The sequence below is a fragment of the Mesocricetus auratus genome, unplaced genomic scaffold (genome assembly GCF_017639785.1).
Source record: "Mesocricetus auratus isolate SY011 unplaced genomic scaffold, BCM_Maur_2.0 Super-Scaffold_100025, whole genome shotgun sequence".
Taxonomy (NCBI): Eukaryota; Metazoa; Chordata; class Mammalia; order Rodentia; family Cricetidae; genus Mesocricetus; species Mesocricetus auratus.
Window position 1 is genome coordinate 6,167,415 of NW_024429206.1, and position 9,406 is coordinate 6,176,820.

At 49.0% G+C, this 9,406-nt stretch overlaps 1 protein-coding gene across 1 annotated transcript; it reads right to left on the reverse strand.

Annotated features, from left to right (window-relative positions):
• Window positions 1-885: 885 nt before the first annotated feature.
• CUNH12orf76 (chromosome unknown C12orf76 homolog) lies at window positions 886-6,484 on the reverse strand. Its single transcript, XM_040731430.1, has 2 exons — window positions 6,295-6,484; window positions 886-2,144 (listed from the first exon to the last, which is right to left on the reverse strand). The coding sequence occupies exons 1-2, from the start codon at window positions 6,425-6,427 to the stop codon at window positions 2,059-2,061; spliced, it is 219 nt and encodes a 72-aa protein (XP_040587364.1). The 5' UTR covers window positions 6,428-6,484; the 3' UTR covers window positions 886-2,058.
• Between the last annotated feature and the right edge of the window lie 2,922 nt (window positions 6,485-9,406).

The following is a 9,406-nucleotide window of genomic DNA, read 5'->3' on the forward strand; positions in this document are numbered from 1 at the left end:
GCATGAATGTTAGTGTTCTTAGAAGCCAGGGGCTCCCTACAGCAGCAGTAGAGGCAGCTGTGAGCTGCCTGACGTAGATGCTGGGAATCAGCTCTGGGAGAGCAATACATGCTCTTAGTTGCTGAGCCATCTCTCCAGCCCCACAACTGCCATTTCTAACCAGGTGTCTCTGGTCTAATTCTTTGCCCTGGGACTCATCCATGTCTGCAGCGGCCTACTGGTTGTCAGCAAGCCAAGAGCAATAATGAACATTATAGGCTTGGCAAGGTACTCTGTTAAAATCTTAAAAATGCAACAAGTAGTATAGTGGCACATCAAAACAGGCTGTCCATCAAGTGGGACTGAACATGGATCTATCAGGCAATAACCTGGAACTCCTGGGGACAGCAGCCCGGCTGTGGCCATGTCCTCTACATTTCAGTATTTTACATCACCCAGGAGTCAGCATTACTGCTGATAAGGAAACTGAGGCTCCTTATAGCTGGCCTTGAACAAAGATGCAGGACTGCTGTCCCAGCCTGAGAGTGAGTCTAGCTCAGCCTTACTATTTCACATACGAGTTTAAATTCCACTGCACAGGTCTTCCTTAAACGAATGAGGCCAGATTCAAACCACATCACACCACACCACACCACACCACACCTGCATTAAAGTTTTTAAAAGACTATGCCTCTGATGTCTGTTCACTACATGTATCCTTGGTCCACCAGAGGTCAGCAGAGGGTATCAGACCCTTGGAACTGGACTTACAGGAGGTTGGTTGTAAGCTACCACCTGGGTCCTGGGAACCAAACCTGGGTTCTCTACTAACCCATGCACTCAGTACAGCTCTACCCCTGACTGTAAACACTTGGGAACATGATGATGAATAAAAGAGCAGACAGGTTTCTCTTTAATTTGGACATTTTAATGGCTCAGTGTTACAAGGTCAAGACCCCAAAAGTTACAGTGCTCCTCAGTTAATTCAAATCAAGTACACGTTAGATTATGAAACAAAAAAGACCAGTGCTGTGCTTGCAGGGAACACAAGATTAAACGTTACAACAACATTATAACAAAATTAAATCTAGATCTTTCAAATAAATACTGATAGCCACTCTATAACTATGAAAAGTATCAACAGGGGAAATCTAGTTCAGTAGCAGCACTTTGAGAGCTGTCAGTCCTGTAAACACAGCAGCCTGCACAATGGACACATGGATGACCCCTCTACACCAGGGAGAAGAGGGAGAGCTAAGTCTCTCAGGCTCCCGTTTGGAAAGCTACCAAAAACTTCAGGCTGTGGGTGAGAAGGACAGCTAACCGTGAGTCAGGTGGAGTCGTTCTTCTGATAGACAGTAGCATTCCCAGTCCAACCCAGAGCCTTCCAGGCCAAGGGGGCACGACTACAGGCCTAGGATACAATTCTGGTTCAGCTTTGGGGACTCAAGTACAGCACAGATGCAGGTAAGGAATGATGGCCTCAGTTCCCCACAGTGAACACTGGCTCTCCAACCAGGAGAGTGGAAATGTGGGCTGTTTTTATATTTATTCGGGTGTGGGGGTCAGAGAACCTGCGAAGTCGGTTCTTTCCTTCCACCATGTGACTTCCAGGAACTAAACTCAGGTTATCAGGCTCAGTGGCAAGCCTCTCTACCTGCTGAGCCATCTTGCTGGCCCCCATGTGTGACTAACACACCGTGACAGAATGGTTGAAAGCAGGGGATGTCTACATGTTAAGTCTTCCTTACTATTTCGAGCATCAGTGATTAGTCCTCCAGCGTGGTTCTTCTGCACACTTGGAAATGGACACATTTTACAGGGAACCTTGGAGCTCCAGGCTTTACTTTTAACCAGCACAGCCAAACAAAAACAAATACTGAGACTCTGACTCAGTTGCCAATAACCGATGTTAGGGAAACAATTACTGCTAGATGCTTTTCTAACCTGTAGCATTTACCACCCGTCCAGATCAGTGGTCACTTCCTAGATGTTCTGATCCCACCATCTCCAGTGGCTCACATGCAACACAACTTATGCTGTTTCAGAAACTTGAAGCACGATGATCTTGCGTAGCTGTCACCGGCGACGAATGGGCTTGTAGACACAAAATGCCATAAGGATGACGGTCACCAGCAGGATGCTAAAAATGGTCCCCATCAACACTGCAAAGGGAAAACAGGTTACCTCGTGCACACTCCAGGCTCCATGATTTCATTAAGAGACAGCGCTTTTCCAATTGCTACCGGAACCAAGGGTACTTACTGGGCTGGGTGCCAGAACTAGCCATAATAGGCACTTCCTCAAGTCACCCCACAGATACGGGAAAGTAAATGTGAGGTTCTTCTTATAGCCTGAGTCCAGGAAGAATCCCAATATGACAGACGAGGCTGGGCAACAGCAGACAGGAGGGGGCGGAGCAACTGAGGGGTCAGCAAAGCAAGGGCCTTGGGCACCAGAACAAGCCCAGCACATGCGGCAAGCAGTCAGGCTGGTATCACAGAAGGCACACTGAGAAGCAGGAGGCAAGCCAGGGAACACAGGGCCGTGCAGACAACCAAAGAAGCGAGACTGATTGCTCACTAATGTGCAAGTGTCCACCCCGTTCATGTGTTTGCAGGGCCAACACAAGAGTCAGGTCTCTTCCTCTATCGCCCTCCACCTTACTGCCTTCAGAGGGTCTCCCACTGAACCTGAAACTGGCTAGTTTGGGCTGGGTTAGCTGAGCAGTTGACAAGTTCTTTGTCCCCTAATGCTGGGGTTACCGCCCCAAGCAGCCATGTGCAGCTCTTTGTGTGGGTGCTAGGGACTCGAACTTAGGTCCTCAGGCTTGCAGACCAAGCGCTCTTACTGAGGCATCTGCCAGGTCCATCTGCCACTAAATGTTAAGAAAGGCCTTTGGAAGGCAAGGACCATTGTGATCTGGTTAGTTGAGGAATAAGGTCCTCTAGATTCTGCCTGAGACTACAGGAGATGAGAGCCGGGGCCCATCCATCTTGCCTGGAGATTTGATAAATAAGCCAGTTCAGTGGCTGGATGAATCCTGACAAGGGGCTTCTCACCAAAACGCCATAACTCTGCAAGCCTGCCTTGAAAAGAGCAAAAACTTTAAAAACTTGTATTTTTGTATGTGCCTGTGCATGCACAGGGGTCAAAGAACAATTTCAGGAGTCTGCTCCCTTCAATATGTGTCCCAGAGATCAAATCCAGGTCTCTGGGATTAGCAGCAAGCACCTTTACCTGCTGTACCATCTTGCTGACTCAACTGTGTGTGTGTGTAAAGATGAGTGTGTGTGCTGTGTGTGTACAGGTCCCTGCAGAGACCAGATGAGACACTGGACCCCTGGAACTAGAATTACTGGAGGTTGTGAGCCACTGAGTGAATGCTGGGAATCAAACTCAGGTCTGGAACAGTGGGAAGCACTCTTAACCTACAAGCCATCTCTCCAGGCCCGAATTGTGTTTTAAAACATCTTTTGTGTGTGGGTGTTTTGCCTACACATATGCCTGTGTACCACATGGATGCTGGTGCCTGCAGAGGTCCCAAGGGGATAGGGTCAGAATCCCTGGGACTAGGGTTACAAAAGTTCGAGCTGGCATGAGAGTCCTGGGAATCAAACCCAGGGCTTCTGCGAGAGCTGCTGATGTTCTGACTGCTGAGCTGTCTCTTCAGCCCCCAGTTGTGTTTTGTGAGGGTAAGTTCATGTCTAGAACATTCTATGAGCTCAGGGAAGAAGTGGATGTACAAGTGGACTCAGCCTGGAGGGACAGGACTTTAGGGCACTAATGGAAGCCACTTGCTTCACTCAGCAGCAGCAAGTTTCTGTGACATTCAAAATGCTGTGACGTTTAATAAGTGAAGGAGCATTCATAAACCTTTAGTTCCAAGAGTGTGAGCCCATGCCAGGCTCCAGCAGGCTTGACTCTGGTTGTGCTGGTTGAGGTCCAGGTCTCTGAAAAGCCACCTGACGACTTTCAAGGCCGTTGTTTCAGAGCATCTGTGCCTGCTCCACCGCTACCCCATCACATCCTCTTAGTCCAGTTCTTACACACAAAGAGCTTCTCTTCTTGGTGACAGGGAAAAAGGAACTCACAGAGACCCGCCTGCCTCTGCCTACCGAGTGCCGGGATTAAAGGTGTGCACCACCAACGCCCTGGCTTGGAAATTCAAGACTTTTGACAATCTGGCCAGGTATTTAGTTGATCTGGGCTATCTGAAGATACGGCATTTAGCTCATCTAAGACCAAGATGGTGTTAAACAAAGACTCAGAGCCCATACTGGACCCAGCACACCATACCCATAACTCTAGTTCCAGGGGATAAGATACCCAATTCTGGCCTCATTGAACATTGAAAACACACACACACACACACACACACACACACACACACACACACACACACACACAAATCCAAACAAAGGAGAAAGGAAAAAGCTTTAATTAAAGACATATGCTAGGTGCACAACATCATTTGGATTAATATCTACTTGGAGCTCATAAGCTCCTCCATCATCCTTGTACTCACCTCTCGTGCAGGACACATCAGTAACCAGATTGGTTCTGGTTACCTTAAAATAATTTTTTTCTTCAACGCAGGGTTCTCTGTGTAGCCCTGTCTGTCCTGGAACTCACTCTGTAGACCAGGCTTGGCCTTGAACTCAGAGATCCACCTGCCACTGTCTCCCGAGTGCTGGGATTAAAGGTGTGTGCCGCCACCACCACCACCGCCACCCAGCTTTATAAGATGATTTTAACTCCATCCCGTGGTCACTCTCCATCACTGAGCCTCATGTTCCCCATCAACAAAGTGGGACAAATGAAAATCCAGTTAAAAGGATTCCTTGAAGCTCAACTATGGATTACCTTCAAAAGTGTTCAACCAAGTGCTGGGCATACATACAGCAGGTGCAGACAGGTGAACACTTCACTTGAGGTCAAGACCGGCAGCAGTCAGGGAAGTGAAGAGCTCAGGGTTTGGGGTCGGACTGCCTGGGTTCCGTACTTCCTACAAGTACCCAACTTCTCTGTATCCTTGTTCATGAAATCAGAGACAAAAATACCACTGCCTTCAACTGCCTGGGGCTGCATTTCTTAACCTCCAGGTGGTAAAGAACAGTTACTTCTACTTTGTTCCAGACCTCTGGATGTATGCATGATTACTAAACAGGCCACCTCCAAGCATCCACTACAGACACGCTACCTGCTTGGATGTTGCAATGTTACAAAGTCAACTTTCATTAACACTATTTCTGCAGTTATTGTTTTTGCAGGTCATACAGTTTGGGAGCATCCTCAGCTTGCTGGTCTGTTAGGAGTGGAAACATTTTGATTATGTGGACTACAAGTGTCGGGTGTGACTGCATCCAGAGGATAAAGGACGGCTCCTAAACATCCTCCTGTGCTCAGGACAGCCTCTCCCCATCCCTCCAGCTTTAAAATAAGTAAAAATCACATGATCTAAGGTATCAGTAGTCTCCAGGCTGACAAATCCAGGTCTAAAGGATTAGGCTGGAAATCTCCAAAGTGGTTAAAACGTGGGAGAAAACAAGCAGATAGACAATTCAGAACGCTACCAGGTGGTCACCCAATTCAAATACACAGATGTACTAATGAGGTAGGAAGGGGGGCCAGAGGCAGGACAGACAGATTTACCCTGGTTTGCCCAGTATTAAGCACTAGAGCTCCTTTCGGGCCATGCCCTCCTATGTGGGGGCATGTATGTAACAGATACTACTCAAAGTTGTTTCAAGCCCCACAAACCCCAGACTCAAATACTGGCATTCGCCACGCCCTACCCGCGTGTCCCTGATTAACATAACTTTACCTTTGGGCTTCATTTTCTTTTTCCGTTAAAACAGGATTGAAAAGTCTTACTTTTCTCATTAGCTTACAATGAAGATCCCATCCCCCCCGCGCGCGCGCCAAACACACACACACACAAGTAAACAGCGCTGAGCACAACACAGGGTGAGTAGGAAATGCTAAAGCGTGGCGATTACAAACGCCATCACTGAGAACGGGACTATGTGGTAGGAAGAGGGATGCGTGCTGGATGAGCCCTGCTGCCTAGCCTGAATCCACAGAGGCGGACATGAGCGCATGGACACGAGCGCACAAACCCAGGCCGCAGCTTCCAGTTCCAGCAGGTGCCGCCAGCACACAGGGAACAAGCGCTGGCTCCCAAGCCTGGGGCTGACAGCGGAAAACCGGCTTCGTGAGGACCAGCGAGAGGACAGCTCCCAAGCCCCTGGCAAGTTCCTGGTACCCGGCTCAGGCTACAAACGCGCACCGCGCCCGCCCCTCCGCGCTTACCCAAGTTCTGCCCACGCAGCACCGCGTAGGGCCGGCTCCGCTCCGGCGGCAACCCGGGGCTCGGGGCCTGGGCCTGCCCCAGCAGGAGGCAGCAGAACGCGGCACACAGCCGCAGCCACCACGCACGCAGCATCTCTGCAGCCGGCCCCGCACCGAGCGTGCGGACGCCGCTTCCGCCGCAAGCCCCGCCCCTGGACGCACCCTTTCCGCGACCAGCCCACTGGGCTTGCGTGGTTGCTATAGAAACTAAACGAGGGTTGGGGGGGGAAGCAGGCCAGACCTGACGAGGTTCTGCCCATGCGCAGCGGTCCTGCCTTGCAGCTTCCTCGGGGATCAACGTTCTGTTCCGCCTAGAATGTGACCCCATTACTGCAAGCGCTCAAGTCAGCCTTCCCTGTGGAAGACTTTACAAACCCATGCATTTTCGTATTCAGTCGTCACCCCAGTTTGGAAAAACAGACCGTGCGATCCTATTTTACACATACTCTCTCAAGGAACCCATACCCTGAACATTTTTTTCTAAAACTACAGCCTCCCCATCTCTCAGAAGTATACCCAGACAACATTCTCAGTGCTGGAATACGTACAGAGAAGTTTTCTCAGACATTTGTTGAGTGGAGGTAGAACAGTAACACCGAAGGAGAAACGTTCAACTAAAAGGACCGAGGAAGAAAAACAAAAGGATATTAAATGGCCCTTTGCTCCACTTACTAACTTCACATATACTTGTGCTGGCTAGTTTTGGGTCAACTTGACACAGTCACTGGAGAGGAGGGAGCCTCAACTAAGAAATATCTTCATAATACCTGGCTATAGGGCATTTGCCTAATCAGCGATTTGATTGGGGAGGGCCCAGCCATGGTGGGTGATGTCATCCCTGGGCTAAGCAAGCCATGGGGAACAAGCCAGTAAGCAGCACCCTCCATGGCCTCTGCATCAGCTCCTGTCTCCAGGTTCCTGCCCTGTTTGAGTTCCTATCCTGACTTCTTTCAGTGATGAACAGTGGTGTGGAAGTTTGGGCATGATCACAGGTGCAGACATGACCGGTGATAAGGATTACGTTTGGGGCTCAAAGATTTCTCTAGCTTTCTGTGCGGTTGTGGAGAGCATCCGGGTGGCAGGGTCAGCATCCTTGGAGTGGGAACCCACCGCGGTCATTTGTTTCCTGTGTAAGTGCAAGCTCCCCGAATAAACTTCAGTTCACCTGTACAGAGGCTAGTGAATCTTGATTCCCACGCCTTTAAGGGTGTTCCCTCACAGCTATAGCAACGCTGACTAAGACATTTGTAAATTCCTAACACAGTGGATTCAGAACTAAATATAACAACCATCAAACATTTATGGCTCTAGACCATTTGATGCTTTTTGAGAGATTGCCTCCAATTGTCCTTTTCCTTCAGCTGAGGTAGAAAGGAAACAGCTGCATTCTCAGCTCCTCCCTTCCACACAGATACTCTACCTCTAGTCACCATGCTGACATCAAACAGGCAGCCCACAGGCAACCTTAGACAACTTTCCTTGAGAACTTGAGATCACATTCTTAAAAAGTTAAAACTATGCGCTGGGCGGTGGTGGCGCACGCCTTTAATCCCAGCACTCGGGAGGCAGAGGCAGGCGGATCTCTGTGAGTTCAAGGCCGGGCTGGACCGACAGCCTCCAAAACAATACAGAGAACCTGTCTCTTAAAAACCAAAAAAAAAAAAAAGTTAAAACAATGCAGTAGAGCACCAGATCTCGCAAACAATGCATGCGCAGCACCAATCTCAGAAGTGATGCATGCGCAGCACCAGTCACAGAAATGATGCATGCGCAGCACCAGTCACAGAAATGATGCATGCGCAGCACCAGTCACAGAAATGATGCATGCGCAGCACCAGTCACAGCAATGATGCATGCACAGCATCAGTCACAGAAATGATGCATGCGCAGCACCAATCTCAGAAATGATGCATGTGCAGCACCAATCTCAGAAATGATGCATGTGCAGCACCAGTCACAGAAATGATGCATGCACAGCACCAATCACAGAAATGATGTGTGCGCAGCACCAGTCACAGAAATGATGCATGCACAGCACCAGTCACAGAAATGATGCATGCACAGCACCAGTCACAGAAATGATGCATGCACAGCACCAGTCACAGAAATGATGCATGCACAGCACCAGTCACAGAAATGATGCATGCACAGCACCAGTCACAGAAATGATGCAAGCAGAACGCCAGTCACAGCAATGATGCATGCGCAGCATCAATCTCAGAAATGATGCATGCGCAGCACCAGTCACAGAAATGATGCATGTGCAGCACCAGTCACAGAAATGATGCATGCGCAGCACCAATCTCAGAAATGATGCATATGCAGCACCAATCTCAGAAATGATGCATATGCAGCACCAATCTCAGAAATGATGCATGCGCAGCACCAATCTCAGAAATGATGCATGTGCAGCACCAGTCACAGAAATGATGCATGTGCAGCACCAGTCACAGAAATGATGCATGCGCAGCACCAATCTCAGAAATGATGCATATGCAGCACCAATCTCAGAAATGATGCATATGCAGCACCAATCTCAGAAATGATGCATGCGCAGCACCAATCTCAGAAATGATGCATGTGCAGCACCAGTCACAGAAATGATGCATGCACAGCACCAGTCACAGAAATGATGCATGCACAGCACCAGTCACAGAAATGATGCATGCGCAGCACCAGTCACAGAAATGATGCATGCACAGCACCAATCTCAGAAATGATGCATGTGCAGCACCAGTCACAGAAATGATGCATGCACAGCACCAATCTCAGAAATGATGCATGCACAGCACCAGTCACAGAAATGATGCATGCACAGCACCAATCTCAGAAATGATGCATGCATAACACCAATCTCAGAAATGATGCATGCACAGCACCAATCTCAGAAATGATGCATGCACAGCACCAGTCACAGAAATGATGCATGCGCAGCACCAATCTCAGAAATGATGCATGCATAACACCAATCTCAGAAATGATGCATGCACAGCACCAATCTCAGAAATGATGCATGCACAGCACCAGTCACAGCAATGATGCATGCGCAGCACCAATCTCAGAAATGATGCAC